Raw genomic sequence first — 16,677 nt, 5'->3', positions numbered from 1 at the left:
TTGCAGCCAATAACGGAGCTTGTCGTTAGACAAGCAAAAACTCAAAGCACGAATAGCAATAAGATCTGCCCTGATGCAGGTGGAAGGGTGTTCTATGATATCCACTCAAGCTAGGTTTCACAATGCTCAAAATCACCCTCAACCAGTAGAGGAAAAAAGACAGTAAAATAAGTCTTAAACTGGCCTAAAGCCCAGAGGTTCCAGATGACAATATCTAAAGCTAAGTAGCTAAAATGGGTTCTGCATTAAATTAAGGAATGATCAGAATGCCCCGTGAAGACATGGTGTCGCCACACCATGATTGGCCAAGAGTGGAAATGCACCAAGCTGCTCTCAATTCCTATTTAGGAACCAGTCCCCACACCCTGCACAGCAGGTGATCTGAATAACCCTCCAATCAACACAGGGCAATTGGCAGCTAAAACAAATTGGGAAAATGGAAATACAGCCAGTAAATAATACCATACAGCAGGCAGTAGAATTAGTTTTAAGGTTTAAATCCAGGGATTATTTGGGAGGGTGTTTGCATATTTTCTCTCATTAAGATATACTTTACTACCAACAATTTTCCAATCCCTATCGTTACAGTATAGATTGAATGCCTACATTCCAAGCATCCAGACTTTTTTGTCTAATGACATTTTAATGTTTAATTTTGTTTAAATTATGTTGTAACACTGATCAACTTTCTTGTTTAGGCATTTGTGTCTCAGGTTCACCAAAATCTATTTGCCATTAAAGCAGCTAAATTTAAAAGGCAAGATAATACCAATTCATTTTTTATACAGTATCCAGGTTTAGTTACATGTTTGCCTTCCAGGTTAAATGTTGAACATTTCAATGTGCAACACCCCGCATGTTATTACCCAGCTTCTTATGTCTCAGGTGTAAAGCTTTTGAATGCAACAGTCAATAAATGAAAAGAGCCCCTTCTGGAAACTGCACCAACAGGAAATAATACACTCTTAATTTTAACTAAAGGTGACAAAATATTTAGCGCAAGCTGATTATCACACTGCTAGGGAGGTACAGTATGTAATCAATCTAAAGTCAACTCAATGTAAAAGACTGGGGTGCAAACTCATAACTGTATGAGTCACATCTTCTCTTGGTCAGTAGGTGTCTGATAGAATCCAGCTGACTACATTCCCCTGTAGTGAATTCTCCAGGGTGGCTCCTCTGAATACCTGCGTTGTGAGCTGTGTGTGTGAGAGTTGCGGGGGTGCATCCTGAGCGATGAACGCTACATTGGGGAGCTGCAACCTCAGCGCAACTCAGCAACAGAGAGGATCCATCATCCAGGACAGCCTTGGAACAGTGGAGGTGCTGGTCTACATGTACAGACAGATGTACAGTACACATGCAGGCATACATAACGTGCAAGTTTATATGCCACCCCCCCTACCTTCACACCCAAGGCTGCTGTAATCAATCCTGCTGCATGCTGCTCTGCATCCCACCGTCTGTACTGAGCTGTCCAACTAGACGATGAACAGCTACTGTATCTGTGATTGCATCTTCTCATCTGCACCCTCTGACAAGGCTGAGGGATTATTAGAGAGATTGGTTAAATGGGTGCCATTTAGCCTTTGCAACCTCCATTATTTTATTTGTCCAAGAGAGGCTTGGGTTGTTGATTGTAGGCCATATGGCTCTGGAGTGTAGGGCAACGACACGGCACATTGAACATGTGGCAGGGATTTATAACCCTCCACAACACTAAAAGTCAAAGCATGCCATCTGAACAGAACTGTATAATGGCACATAGTGTTAATGTCAGGAATGAAAGATGAAGGTACTGTCCCCCAGACCAAGGAGGCTGTCAGAATTATGTGAAACTCGCTACAATCCAGTTTATAAAGGAAGGTAAATTTCACTCAAAGCAAATGAGTGCTTTAGCTCTGCTCTGGAAATAAAACTGTTCAAAAAAAATCACTCAGAAACAGCATTTCTCCCAAAGGAAATATAGCTAACACTGAAATCCCACCTGAGGATTTAATTAAAAAATAATAATTAGCTACTGCCCTAGAATGAATCATGTGATATCCTCCTGATCTGAAGAGAAGCTTAACCATTTGCAGGGTATACGGTTAAAAATACTTTATAGAATTTTTTTTTTTTAAATGTCTGCTAGTGTGAAAAACAGGGGTCAACTTTATTTTTCATAATAAATATAGACTCTCACATATTAACAATTACAGTGGACGATCATAATACAAACAAGGACCTAGGAGAGCACTGATTGGCCACAACACCACCAAGATAACATCGCCTCAGAGAGGGAGTGTGTGTGTGTGTGTGTGTGGGACTGATGGACAGAGGAAGTGTGGCAGAGACGTCTGAGATTTGACTCACTGCAAAATCAGTTTCCACATTTCCTTTTCTTTGTATTCATAGTAAATGTTAAATAACTTAATGTATCCCTTAAATGCTAACAACGGTTGCCCTTACACCATACAGTTTCAATAAATGGACAGTCATACAGGCATTGCAGAAAGTAAGATGAATGAGAGTTGTTGGTAGCCTACTGCCCCCTAGTGTGAGCCAAAGGAACAGTTAGAAATAACTCAGGTATTTAAAGAAACCCAGTGACTGAACCTTAAGACAGTGAAGTAAAAACAAGAACGTGAAACACCGAGCATTTAGCAATACTACTCCACAATATTTCTGTTGTGAGGTGAGCCCATGTCCCACATGTCTGTTCCTCATCTCCATGACCCCCCCCCCCTCCTCCTCCTCCTTCCCAGCCAGCTCCAGGGCCTGTTCAGGTACAGTATGTTCTCTCTCCGAGTGCTTTGTTTTTTTTGTTTGTTTGTTGCTTTTGTGCGGATCAAAGAGTCTTAGAGGATCTGCTCGGTGCTAGAGGCGGAGATGTCAAGTAGTCTCCAGGCAGCATATGGGTTGAGCTCCTCCTGGTCTCGACACAGAGCCCACACGTACATCATCCGGAGCACTTTTTGCTGAAGGGAGAAAAGCAAATGGGTACACTTATTCTAAACTGTTCAATTCTTCTTTATCACTGTAAAATGGAGAAGACAGACACACACACACACACACACACTTTAAATGTGATTTAGACAAATCAAATATAAACATATTTTGTGGTTATGTTAGCCTTATGTAAGCCAAGTCTGAGACCATTAACAGACAATAAAGTAGTAAGAAAGATTCAGCTACCCAGAGTGAAGAACAGTGAGAGTGGGTGTAGGAGAAACTTAATACTGTAGTCCATAAGGGCAGAGTCTGTCAGTTAATGTCCAGACATTTGGATCCAGCTGATAAAACAATTCACCCACCATTAATCCTCTTGCAGTAGTATTTTAATCTGAACACTGGGCAGACGCCAGCAGCATGGTACTGAGTGGCTACCTTGACTTCTTTACCAATCACAGGTGTCCCTGAAGGGCCTTGAGTGGACAGTACGGCTGACTTATAACCAATAAAGCTTTATTCTGGGTCGTGGGTCTAAATAAAATAAAAGCCATGCCCAAATAAAAAGTGGCTTAATTGTCTTATAACATTCTCTCGCATCATTTATAAGAAGTTCTTACACTTGTGTGATTAAAGTTTTGTATTATTTCTACACCACACAACAAATGCAAGTGGTGTTTGTGTATTTATCCGTGTGTGTGTGTGTGTGTGTGTGTGTGTGTGTGTGTGTGTGTGTGTGCTTGTTTTACTATATTCGTAGGGTCCAAAAACCGGGGAACACAGTATACTTGTGAGGTCTGCACAGCCTTGTGGGGCCCAAAATGCTGGACCCCACAAGGTTAAAGGGCTGTTTAAGGGTTAAGACTTGGTTTTAGGATTAGGGTTAGAATTAGGTTATGGTTAGGGTGAGGGTTAAGGTTAGCGTGTGTGTGTGTGTGTGTGTGTGTGTGTGTGTGTGTGTGTGTGTGTGTGTGTGTGTGTGTGTGTGTGTGTGTGTGTGTGTGTGTAACTTACAGGGTCTCCCTCCACCACCTCTCCTTTGGTGTTTCGGATCACCATGACCAACTGAGCCTGGAAAGTTATAATCAGCACGGGACCCTGGTCCATCATCTTCCCCATGGCCAACTGGAGTAGAGGATACATACATACTTTACTGAACCAACAAACTTGATTTTTAGATAGCATTCAAGTATTAAAAAGGAGTTTATCATGGCTCAAGAGATATCTAAAAATATAGAAGTTATGGTTGATAGAGACAACTTAACTTAAACACAGTCTGAGAACTATATGTTATTTGTTATATTGCAGGTGCAAAGCTAATAAAAAAGATAGAAGAGTAAGACAAGTAGTATCTATTATTTATTTATTTAATTTGTATAGGAACAAGTATGTAGCGTAAACCTATGCCACACACCACAGCATTTATGGTCTATGCTAATTTGCAACGCAATTAATCCTTAATTTCTTTTTTTTAATACAATTTAAAATATGCTCACCATTACCTGCTTCACTTGTTTATGACCATTTATGTGAATTTGTTTGTAAAAATATTACAACCAGCAACTATCATCCAGATTACCAGCTATTGGCCTGAGGCCAAATGTTAATATTAGGAATTTTGAATACTCCCCAAAACACCTGTATTAATTGCAAACTAATGAATTACTGGGATTTAGCAAAACCTGGGAGTGTGGTGGCGTGCTTTATTATTAATCTTGTGTGGTGTAGTCTGGAGAAACTTACATCAATATTGTCAATGTCCAGGATCTTAGAGTGGAACTGAAGTCCCATGGCCTTGCCTTGCTGAATTGGGTGTGCCAGCTGGCTGTATGTCTACACACCCAATATGGAGAAAAAGAAGAGAAGACATTATGACTAACATTTCATAAAAAGCTGCCCACCCAATATGTGTACCAATGCCGCCAATCAGCTCTGTGAGCACGGTGGTCATTACATTTCAGTAACAAGAAAAGCCTATGGTAACTGTGTTTCAGCATTTCAAGCTGTCAGTGTGTCGGTGTGTGAGAAAGGGCGTACCGCTTCATAACACCAGTCCTTCAGTATCTCCAGCTCCCCTCTGATCATCGCCTGAATGAAGACAGAGCACACATGAGAAACATCTGAAAGGGTAAATCAAGACCTGATGACAGAACTTATGTTTTATACATCTATGTGGACATCCTGATCAGTATCCAAAATTCCTAATTACATCTACTTTAATTCAATGTTGCATGACAATAAAACATTTCTTGAGGTCAGGCGTTTGTCTCAACTTGATCCATTTATACAAAACATTCCTCAAATGAACTAAATGAAACAGACACCGGTACCAGCGTTGTTTGCAGGACAACTTACCTCCAGTATATTGGGGATGATATCTCGTTCACACTGCTTGAGGAAAGAATCTTTGTCAAAGGATGGGTCCGCCTTCAAAATCTCTGTGAGTACTTCAGACATCTCTGTCTTAGAAAACAGCCCACCTAAATACACATGAACAGGGACAGGAAACACATGGCATTTAGCAAACAGATAATGAGCAGCAGAACAGACTGTGGCCAAATAGTGACATGTATTTTGTGACAAAAGAAGTTTGCATCTTGTATGGTGTATTTTTCTGAGGTAAACATGCTGATATCAACCTACTGCTGGATTCATAACATGTCTTACTGAAACTACACAATCTGGGCCATTTACTTACCTTGCTTCTCAATCTCATTTTGTAATCTAGTTATGTGATGAAAACTAAATCTACCTCTAATAAAAATGAAAAGAAAAACAACTAGACATTCCTTTAAGCTGTAGAATATATATATATATATATATATATACACATACACACACGTTTATATGATACAAATCTTTACAGAATTTATAGGTACTTGTAGTTAACGTGAAGTACACACAAGCATTGTTTCTTCTGTTATCACTTGATTCAACCTCTCAGTGTGATTAATGCAGACTATTAAACCAGAAGTCTCTCACCTATGATGTCAGTCATCTTGTCGGTGACAGCACGAGTTGCTCTGATGAGGGCGTTGTCACTCTCATCATACTTCATCTTCATTTCAAAGAACCCTACAGTGAACGTACGAATGAGAGCATGTTAGATTTTAAGTTGAAACCTGAGACACACACACACACACACACACACACACACACACACACACACACACACACACACACACACACACACACACACACTCTTCTCTTAGATCAGCAAATTCTTCAAAAAATTCATATCAAGTTCATATACAGAGATTAGACATAATTCTTCCTGTCAAAAATATGAACTCCCACAGGGCTTGCTGGTTGGACAATGTGAGGAATGAAAAGGCTAAAAACTGAGGCTCAGCAAAATGCTGCTGTGCGTCGCTGCTGGGTGATTGATGAATCATTGTATGATTCCAATTCATGGCCTGATAAATAAACAAACATATTTTTTTGGGGTCTTTTTTATTTTATTAGTGCAGATAAAAAGGAAAGGGGGGATAGACACCTTCAACAAGCAATATCCAATGTGCTGGGGTTCGAGAGGCAGAGAAGTATCTGAGCTCCATTGCATTTAAAAACTTCAGTCTTTCACAGCACTGAATTAAAATCCTTTAAAACATGACATATACCATGTGTTGCTGTGTAAGATATATTGTGCAGACACAGGTTATCTGTAGATTAAGTCCCATATTACCAATTCCATAACTGGAGCTACAGGAGGGCAATTCTTTTTCTGACTTAAATCAGCCAAAAAAAAGATCTGCCATTGATTTATCCAATTACTGAAAACTTATGTTGTATTTAGGATGGAGTAAAAAGTATTGATGCTGCAACAACAGCTATCTTACATAGCTACATAGCTGAAATCAGCAGTGATGTACCTTTGTTTTACACACTCTCCAACTAATCCCATAGCAGCACCTTCTATTAACTGACTATTTCAGAAAATGCCTATAGGTGGAGCCTCATAAACTTTAAGGTTAGTAAAGTGTTCCAAGCCATCCAGGCTTACAAGTTTTAGCACTTGGACAATTTTGCCATTGATTTATTAATCTCACCAGAGCTGTGCAAAACCCACAACAGCAGCATCACATGCAGGACAACCTGGATGATGTGCATTTCCCCCAAACTCTTGCAAACTATGCCCACCATGTTGTTGCTCTAATTACAACTTGGCAATTAAATGGGGGGGGGGGTGTTCTCCATTTATGACTCATTTCCCACATAAAATTGCATATTTAAAGCCTCTTTACGCTAGTTGCCTTGGACTCCAAGGATGCAGACAGAAATAGATCAGTTAGTACTTACTGTTAAAGACCATATTGTTGTCTTTGAAGTCCTTCCACTGCTGGTACCATTTTGAGTCTTTGTGGAGCACCACACCCATTGCTTCCCTAAAGAACACACAAAGTAAAGCTTCAAATAGTGGGAGGGAAACAGGTGTTCCTGTTGACTTTCTGCGGTCATGCTGACCATCACATTTAAGCCAGAAAGGCTAGAACAATTAACTAAATGTAAAACAAACGATTGGGAATACTATCAAGGTTCAGCTTTGAGAATTGTACCACCCATTTTAAAACACAGTATGACCACAGACCACTCACCAGTTTCTCTTCTGGAAAACTTAGACAACAGTTTGCTTATCTCAGCAAACTGTAATGTTTCCCTAATAGTAGTTCAGATAAGGTTGCTGAGTCTCTTGGTACCTGACAAGATGAGATTCTCAGCTCTCACAGTTTTTCAGCTTTGAGTTGCTGTCACTTGCTGTATTTTTAATAAGGATTAGACTGTATGAAGCCATATCAGCCATCTTTGAACATGAGGGGCGTTCCCCTCTCAGTATCAGGGCAAAGCAGAGGGCACTCACGTACTCGTTGGCTTCGAAGACCTTGCTGCCATCCCCTGCCCCCTTGGAGGAGAACTCACTCCTCTTCCTGAGTCTGGCAGGAGGCCGGTAAGGGCCAGTGTGACCCAGGTCACCAATGTCTTTCTTTACACTCTCCATGCCCTGAAAACAGACGAACAGATAGCAGACGAGAGAACTAATAAGTACCAGTATTCAGGTGTATCCTTTTCAGGACTTTGTGTTCCTTTCAGTTTCTATGAATGTAACATGACACATTATTCCCCTAACAGTGAAACAGAGACAAACAAAAACCAACAAATGCAGTTTAACTTTTGGTGAACAGGGAAATATATCTGCACCAGTGACTCCATACCTTTGATATTGCTCTGAACGCTCCAGTCTTCCCCAACATCTCTCCACTTTTAGAGACGGACTCTGCTGAGGTCTTCGCTGTTTTGGCTGCTTCCTCCATTCCATCCTTGATTTTCTTCCCAATATCTGAACGGCTGACCTCCTCTAGCCCCTGTCCACATAGACACACACACACACACACATACACACACCTTGTAAGGGTGGATGGATCAACATGAATAGCATATCTATCATATGGCATCAAAAGAAAGGCCTGCATCTGATTGAGATACTCACTTACCTCTTTAACTGTCTCAGAGATGGTTCCCAACTTTTTCCTAAGAACATCGGAGGTCTTCACTGTTTCAGACTCTATAGTTTTCTGAGAAAAAGACACAAGGGGCATTTGCAAATCTAACACTAGCTTTTCAAAATAAAATGGATAGAAATGCTGTATTTGTGTGGCCAAATACTAACAAATTTTCTTCGAGCTTGTTTCAATGCATCTGACTCCTCCAGTTTTTTAGCCTCTTCCCGGAACTTCTTGATGTTGTCTTTCATTTCTTTGTTCTTGTTAAGCTCCTGCTTAATGTTTTCCAGAAGCTCCCCCAGGAAACCTTTTCTGCCACCGCCTCTCTCCCCTGACAAATGCCTTACCTGCAGATGGGGTGACCAAGGCACCTTGTTGGTATAAATAAGAAACAACACATACGATTAATTTACTCCAAGCATGTCTGGAGCAGTTCAATTAAACTTAAACTTACGACCTGCAGTGGAGATGTTCCCTACTGCTCAAAATGCCTTGGTAAACTTTAGATAGAAAACAAGTATGATAACTTGCAAAGACAGCAGGAGCACATTAGAATGATAGATATGCACCGTAGCAGACTTCATGCCAAGAGCTGTTTCAGCAAACGTGTGCTTTCTTCAGAGCTCTAAACAAGAGCAGGACTGTTGTAGACTGTATTGGTTTTAGCTAGGTATAAACTTGCAACTGATTGCGTGTTCATTTTGCTAGGTTACAACAATACTATCCAAAAACCAAAACACAAATATTAAACTCTTTTTTTTTTTTTTTTTTTTTTAAATAAAACTGCAGGGAGCTGTGTTGGGGTTGACAGCATAATCCAACCTAAAACCAGAAAACCGCTCCACAGATAAAAAAAGAAAAGAAAAGAAAAGAAACAGAATATTAAAGTAATAGTTTATGTCAGGTGTTCCTACCTGTGAAGAGCATGTGAGGACCCCACGTATCCTGTAAACATTGGGTCTGTTGTGAAGTAGCAGGTAAGAGGAAGGGAATGCCACCAAGCCTCTTCTCACACATATCTGGAGACAGACATATGAAGTCACCCTCAAACTTTAGTAGACTTCTCGATAACCGCGCAGCTACTGACAATCACACGACGTAATATTTAACTGAAACGTCATTAATGTTAGAAGAAAAGGAGAAAATAAGTGATTGCGTTTATAATCAAAATATAGTCAATTACAATGCATGGTGGGGGAGTCAGAACATGCAGCTAGATACCCAAGTTGACATTTTACTTGACTTCGTCCTGGCTTCAGAGTTCAAACGCCAGCTGGACGGCTTACTATTCAAAGAGCTAACTTAGCTAGCGAACGGTACGTTAGCATCTTGGTCAGAAAAAACAAACAAAACTCACTTCCAGTCTCTGGTGAACATGGTAGTTTAAATATACCGTTGAAGTTCTCCCCTTACCATTCCGTGGGGTTTAAATGCTGATATTTAACCCCCAAGTCCAAAGCACTCACCTGGTAACACTGATACAAGGGGGTCGCCATCTTGAATGTAATGACTGACCTTTCATTTCCACTAGGGGGGGTCTTGAGTGCTCATTTGACACCAGAGCATATCCCTCCGTGCGCTTTACCCCCATTTAATTGGTTAAAATGGCATCATTTGACTACATGCATTTCTCCACACCATTACACTAGCGTCGTCCTTATCGTTAACAAGTAAAACTGTCCAACCAAGTGTTAATACGTGACTAAATAGTGTTAAGTACTTCAATCACAAGAAATCTATAAGTTGATAATCTCATCTGTTTGACTGGCAAGTCCACTATTATTGACAGGCAATGCAATAACAAAAACAAACCAAATACAAATATTTCAAATACTGAGATTTATTTATCAAAACACCTTATACAACAAAGGCAATGACAGCTGAAGCATGACAGAAAAAAAATTAAAAATTTGGTCTCTAAAAAAAGTAAAATTTAAGCAAAAACTAAAACACTCCCGACAATGACAAATTACTAATAACTTTCACTGTGACAAATATCTAACAAACCAAGTGAATCTAATATGAATGTGCTGAAGGGCAATTCAGATGATAGAGCATTTGGACATGTGGACTAAATGAAATGTCAGATGTTTAAATAGCTTATGCATTCCTATCAATCCTAACATCAATTTCTCTTCCATTCAGCCGATAGCCATTCATGGTCCGGCAGACGCGCTCCGCAGTTTCAGGGGTGTCGAAGCGAACCACGCCACAGCCCTTGGACTTGCCGTTCTCCATCTTAATATCAGCATACTGAACCATGCCTGCAGAACGAAGAACACCAATGTTAGAAGTCATCTTAAATGTGAAACAGCAAGCAATAGTTAATTTGATATTTATAAAATAAAAAACTACTCTTACCGCATGTGTTGAAGGTATCCTTCAGCATCTTCCAGTTGAAGTCAAATGGCAGCTGAAAAACAAAAATTCCAAATTTAATTTAATCATACGCGAGAAGATACCGATCAAATTATTAAAGCCCAACTACCCTGCAGATAAATACTTACATTTCTGACAAAGATCTGGCATCCCTTCCTGACATTGCCTCCCCCAGTCCCAGGCCCTCCAGCTCCTCCAAAGGAATTCCCACCAAATCCACGATCCATGTCAGCAGAGCGATCAAACTGACCACCAACACCTCCAGACCCCATCCGATCCATGCTAGAGCTCATGCGGTCGAGGCCACCGGAGGGGAAGCGCTCAATTCCTCCAGCTGAGCCAATGCGGTCAAAGCTGCTGGCCATTCTGTCAAGCCCGGTGTTGCCCATGCGATCCATACCCATTGGGGAGCCAAAGTCCAGGCCAGAACCCATGCGATCCAAACCAGACGGGCCCAAGCGTTCAAACCCAGCTGGGCCGAGGCGGTCCATGCTGGAGCTCATACGGTCCAGGCCAGGTCCAAGCCTGTCCATACTGGGCCCCAGCCGGTCCATCCCCGAACCCATCCGGTCGAACCCAGAACCTAGTCTGTCCAGGTCAGACCCACGGTCCATCCTGTCCATGCCCATCCGGTCCATCCCTGCCATGCGATCCATGCTGGTTCCCAGGCGGTCCATCCCAGAGTTCATGCGGTCCATACCCAGAGAGTTTCCTTAAAAAAAATAAAAATAAAAAAATAAAAGTTATATCAACCGTCTAAGCTGAAGTGAGCGTTACATCTGATGAGGCTTAACAGAGTAGTTATCAGAGGAATTTCAACAAAATCCTGAAAATACTAACCCATTCCTCTTTCAAAGGAGTCTCCAAAATTATTGCGAGACATTCCCATTTCATTCCGCCCAAACTCCCTGTCAAAAGCACCACCAATCCCACGGTCCATCTCTGACAATGCAAGAGATGAAACCATTAGAAACATCCAGCAAAACGTGAAAGTCTTCCACGCTTGCTTTGGAGTGCTTAACAAAAGGTCTTCTTACCGTTCATCCTGCCCATTCCTGAAGAACCAAAACGATCCATGTTGTTCATTCCTCCAAAGTTGTCCATTCCTAGAAAAGTGGAGAAGAGAGTTAATATCAGGAGGGCACAACCAGAGACAGGTGGACGGGCTAGGTATAGAAATCTGGTGCCTGATACCCTTTGTCTGGGTACATGAAATATAAAATTGACAATTTATACAACATTCCATTTTGCTGTGCTCCACTGTTAGGCCATTTGTGACAGAATTAAAAACTTTATTGCAAATGTTTCCCAGTAACATTCTTTAAAAGACTTGAATTATACCATGAATTGTTGGAAAGAGTATAATGTGATAGTTAAAGTGTGGATTTTGCAGTAAATTCAGTAGTTGAGGTAAATACAGTAAGGGCTACTTTAAAAACTTCTGTACATACCGCCTCCGCCTCCTCCCATACGTCCTCCCATGTTGCCAAAGCCCATTCCATCCATTCCTACAAGGGAGAAGAGTAATCATAAGCAACGGATTCACTGGCGTCTTTTATTCAAGGTTTAACAAAAACACTGGAGCTAGTTACCTCCAGGGCCCATGTTGCCCATTCCTCCACCACCTCCTCCTCCTCCTCTATTGAGCTGGTTAGCATCAATGGGCTGGCCACCAGGTCCCAGGCCCAAACCAATACCACTCAGACCACCTGGGCAGACAAAATGGCTACAGTAAGACATACACAGGAAATGATGTGTATGTAGAAATAAATTGAAAAAAAAAAAAAAAAAAAAAAAAAAAAACTATCCACAGTATTATTATTTTGTGGTATCAATGTTTGGTATCAAAACTGCTGGGCTCAAGGCGTGCGAACCACTGTGAAAGGTACGTTTAATATCAAAATCTTCAGTACGTCATAGTTTAACTTGGGCAATATGTAAGTGGCCAATAGTGTCACTGTTGCTACCTTGGTGTTTTTCCTCAACACCCAATACAAAGAAAGATCACAGATGACGTTCTGCACCAAACTGAAGTAACCAGCAAGGATACTGTGGTTATGATACTGAACTACCCTGAGTCATTTAAAGTATTTTATTTACTTTATTTTATTTGTTTAATACGTTTTTTTTTATCCCAGTGAAGAAAGCTACGTGTATACTTACGGGGAAGAGCGGCAGCAGCAGCAGCAGCTCTGTCCGGTGGTCCAAAATCTTTGGGCAGGGACTTCTCATCCTGACAAAAGCAAACAAATGCATTTAGACTATGCGCTCCAAAATCATAATGTGATCCAATGTACAGTGAGTGAGCTTTAGGCAACATACCAGTTTGACGTGCATGACTCTGTTAAATAACAGCTGCCCATTAAACATAGCTGTGAAACCATTAAGGAAAGCGTACCATAGACTTTTTTAAACAATGTGATTCTCCTGAATTAACAGTTACGCATACACAAATGGATCCCAATTCAACGAGTTTCAAAAAGGATACAGACAGCTTGGACGGCTTCAATGGGCATATCAAATGTAACTGTGCCCATGCCTCTGCTTTTCCCATCCTTGTCTTCCAGAATGTCAGCCCTTACCACCATGCCCGCCATGCTGAATACCTCTTTCAGCTTCTTCCAGCCCACTTTATAGTCAAGCTGTAGGGAAGGAACAATGTTAAGAGCTAGTTACTTGTTTATCCACAGGTTAGGCAAAAAGGCAGACTATACTAACGTTCTCACCATGTTCCTACCAACAATACGGTTTGATTCAATTACCAGCTGTACACTAATGCTGAAACTATTAGTCAGTAAAGTCATTTATAAAATAAAAATACTAATTATGGTTGGGCAACAATTTTGAAGATGTATTTGCTGCTTTGCTTTTTTCACATCACTTAATTCCATACATTTGGTGTTTTTTGGATAGTAAAACAATGAAAAAATAAATAAAAAATACTCTGGAAGCCTCACATTAGCCACAAAGACAGTGCTGCCAATCCTTCCAGCCTGGAGACCGTGGATGATCTCATTGGGGATGTTGGGGTTGTTCATCAGGCTAGGAGGAATGTTGACCATGGAGCCATTCGGTCCAGGGCCCATTCGATCCATGTTCATGCGATCCATTCCGCCCATTCCACCCATTCCTCCCATTGCTCCCATTCCGCCATGGCCTCCTGGAGGGCCTCCACCTTGAGCCTTGTTGATTTCTCTCTGAGCAATCACACCATCAGGGTCCTAATAAAAAGCATGAAACTATGACTCAGGAAAATCCACACCTGACATTTTGATCTCACTGCTTCTCTCTGGTCAGTCTAGATATGGCATACCTCTTTCACTTTTAGGGGTCGTCCATTGAGGTTGTGCTTGTTGACCTTCTCCACTGCTTTCTTCATTAGCTCTTCAGTCCTAAACTCAACAACACTGACAGAAATATACAGTATATCATGTGAGAGGAATCAAACAAACTCCTAGATCTTTAACAGACACTGGTGCACGTTCGACTTGGTTAACTTAAGCAGGATTGTAGCATTCAGTTTTGTTAATCTGAAGAAGCATTGACGCAAACAATTGAAAATGATAAAATGGATAGACTACTTACGCACAACCCTTTGTTGATTGAAGACACCAGAACAGGCCGCACCAAAAAGGAGTAAAGAATAATTGAAATTAGTAAAAGCAATGGTTAAAATAGATGTTTTAATAGATAAAATGTAAGCAAAAAGAGAATGTCATGCACAATCACAAGTTCAACACCACACAAGCCTATCGCCTTGACCACAACTCTGTGCTTTCAAATAAAATTACAATTTTAAGATCTCATTTTATCCCAGTCACTAACACAATGCAGGCAAGTCTGGTGAATATTAAAATGTATCTTTCCCAACATCCAAAAGGGCAGGTAATCCACAGTGAGATAGGATTACTAAGGTATTGACGTTTCCAGTAAAGCAGTTCTGCGGAATGAGTTATATTTAACAACCATCTAACAGCCTTGTAACAACCGCTTGCAGAGACCCCTTTAGTTCATGAGGAGCAAATCCAGCAACCAAAAGGGAGATACTGCAATCCCACAGGATTGGCTACAAAGAAAGCTGAAGTCCTTTTATAAGAGCATCAACCCTCGAGATGACCTCAAGTCAGTGCCACTGACGACACCAAATAAAACACGCCTCCGGCATGTCACCATCTCACACACTCCGCCAGGTTTCTGAAGCTGAACAATTCCCAAAAATGAAAATAAAGACACCAAAGCTGACAAACACAGGTTTGTCTAGGATTATTCATGTTTTATTTGTATGTATTTGCACTTACCCTCGATTTGCCTTCTGCGTCCATTAAGTGTTCCACGTACGTTACCTCACCCACTACAAATCAGATTCCAGAGACGACACACACCAAGGGGAGAGAAGCCGAGAGAACAATGGGGGTTTAGAGCAGACACACAAGTAGGGCGGCCGGTGACAGTGAGCTCAGACTGCCAGTCCTGCGCCTTCCCCCAGCACCTCAGCAGCAGCACAATATGGTACAGGTCTACAAAAAGCAAGCTTGGGTCTTTTTTTAAATAAAATAAGACTTCTTAGCCTGTCCTTGTTGGAATTCCGAAGCACCAAAAGCAATAGACTGAGGACAACAACTGTTGAAATGGCCATCAGCCTGCCTATTTGGATATAATTCCGTGAACACCACCTTTTCACCATTTCATTGCAAACCTGTGAATACTTTGTCAAATATCTCCATTTTAAACATCAGGCCAATGCATCAATACATTCGCCCATCAACTGAGCCTAAGAGGAAACCTACAGCTATACAAATTTACCATAATCTTAATGAAGGCAAGCTCTTAGTGGAAATAAACTTCTAACTGCAAACATGTTCTTAAAAGTGGACCTGTTCCTTAAAACGCACAATATCCAAATTTTGATTCAGCGTCGACCACAGCCACGCCTTCGTTCCAGATCACGTGTCTGTTCAACGAATGGACATCAGTGACCAAACCTCTAGAGACAAGGACAGTGCCTAAGAAGTTGCTTCATTTTGTAGACCTGTACCCCAAAGAAATCCCCAACGCATAGCCGTGTTTGGCACAACATGGAGATCTGCTGAGAAAACATTTGCTTGTCAAGGTCACACCTAAAAGAGAAAATGCAATTTAACTCCACAGTCAGTTGTCATAAAACGAATACGAGGCACTCCTTCTGAATAAGGATTGTGCCTTTAACACATGCTTTAACTTCAAGTTAATGCCAATTTAGTGCATTACTTATAATACATCTAACGCTTTCCAATACCCCATAACTACAAGTACTATCACATGAATAACAGCACATGTAAATCCATATTGTACATTTAAGAGACCACTTACGCCTAATCCCTGCTGAAAGTTGCTGCATCACAAATTATTTCATTTGACAGGTCTCCAAATGTTTTACTTATTTAGAAATCATGAGAGCTCGTGTTTTTACTGTTAATTATATGTTGCAGCTGAGAGCAACTTGTCCCTTGTTTCTGGGCAAACTCATTACGTTACAGCAATGTACTGTATGTTTTTTCATGGGAAAAAACATCTCAATGTGTCGCACATGATCCTAAGCCATTGGATTTTTCACAATAGTGGACCAGATTTACACATGTACAACCCCCACTTCACAAAAACCACAATAGGTTTTAGTAATCTCGATGAAGAATAAATGTTCAGTCTAACATCCAGGTTCACAGCACTTGTGCAAGTCTGCAGCAACTCCTTTAGTTGACGGACAAATGAGAGGGACCTCGTCCAAAACCTTTGTTCCAGATAACTCTCACGAGATCTCGAGCAACATTGTACAACTTAAGTTTCTGCACAAATTCCCAAAAGCCCTCCAAAGCTTCAGTGGTCAAACAAA

The 16,677-nt window shown here is 41.0% G+C and overlaps 2 protein-coding genes across 7 annotated transcripts in view; both read right to left on the bottom strand.

Moving 5' to 3' along the window:
* Positions 1 to 2,131: 2,131 nt before the first annotated feature.
* Positions 2,132 to 10,021, bottom strand: timm44 (translocase of inner mitochondrial membrane 44 homolog (yeast)). Of its 2 annotated transcripts, none has more exons than XM_031307167.2 (13): positions 9,896 to 10,021; positions 9,344 to 9,448; positions 8,597 to 8,800; positions 8,421 to 8,501; positions 8,142 to 8,291; positions 7,794 to 7,930; positions 7,231 to 7,316; positions 5,914 to 6,006; positions 5,287 to 5,411; positions 4,969 to 5,019; positions 4,675 to 4,764; positions 3,946 to 4,056; positions 2,132 to 2,960 (listed from the first exon to the last, which is right to left on the bottom strand). In XM_031307167.2, the coding sequence occupies exons 1-13, from the start codon at positions 9,923 to 9,925 to the stop codon at positions 2,841 to 2,843; spliced, it is 1,383 nt and encodes a 460-aa protein (XP_031163027.1). In that variant the 5' UTR covers positions 9,926 to 10,021; the 3' UTR covers positions 2,132 to 2,840. The 2 variants fall into 2 exon arrangements, with proteins under 2 accessions (XP_031163027.1, XP_031163028.1); XM_031307168.2 differs by having other exon boundaries at positions 8,597 to 8,776.
* Positions 10,022 to 10,248: 227 nt separating this feature from the next.
* Positions 10,249 to 16,677, bottom strand: part of hnrnpm (heterogeneous nuclear ribonucleoprotein M) — a 7,669-nt gene continuing 1,240 nt past the window's right edge. The window contains exons 3-16 of one of the 5 annotated variants that reach the window (XM_031307162.2): positions 15,107 to 15,159; positions 14,394 to 14,401; positions 14,122 to 14,215; positions 13,766 to 14,029; positions 13,297 to 13,450; positions 13,131 to 13,180; positions 12,972 to 13,041; positions 12,401 to 12,517; positions 12,260 to 12,316; positions 11,846 to 11,914; positions 11,649 to 11,750; positions 10,937 to 11,520; positions 10,791 to 10,842; positions 10,249 to 10,693 (exon numbers count right to left, since the gene is read on the bottom strand). In XM_031307162.2, the coding sequence (XP_031163022.1) occupies positions 10,530 to 10,693; positions 10,791 to 10,842; positions 10,937 to 11,520; positions 11,649 to 11,750; positions 11,846 to 11,914; positions 12,260 to 12,316; positions 12,401 to 12,517; positions 12,972 to 13,041; positions 13,131 to 13,180; positions 13,297 to 13,450; positions 13,766 to 14,029; positions 14,122 to 14,215; positions 14,394 to 14,401; positions 15,107 to 15,159 (1,838 nt within the window). In that variant the 3' untranslated portion in view covers positions 10,249 to 10,529. The remainder of the gene's footprint in view (positions 10,694 to 10,790; positions 10,843 to 10,936; positions 11,521 to 11,648; positions 11,751 to 11,845; positions 11,915 to 12,259; positions 12,317 to 12,400; positions 12,518 to 12,971; positions 13,042 to 13,130; positions 13,181 to 13,296; positions 13,451 to 13,765; positions 14,030 to 14,121; positions 14,216 to 14,393; positions 14,402 to 15,106; positions 15,160 to 16,677) is intronic. The other 4 variants (XM_031307164.2, XM_031307163.2, XM_031307166.2 and 1 more) reach the window with 4 other exon arrangements.

This window comes from Sander lucioperca, chromosome 11 (genome assembly GCF_008315115.2).
Source record: "Sander lucioperca isolate FBNREF2018 chromosome 11, SLUC_FBN_1.2, whole genome shotgun sequence".
Lineage (NCBI taxonomy): Eukaryota > Metazoa > Chordata > Actinopteri > Perciformes > Percidae > Sander > Sander lucioperca.
This window is presented reverse-complemented; position numbering and strand designations above follow the sequence as displayed.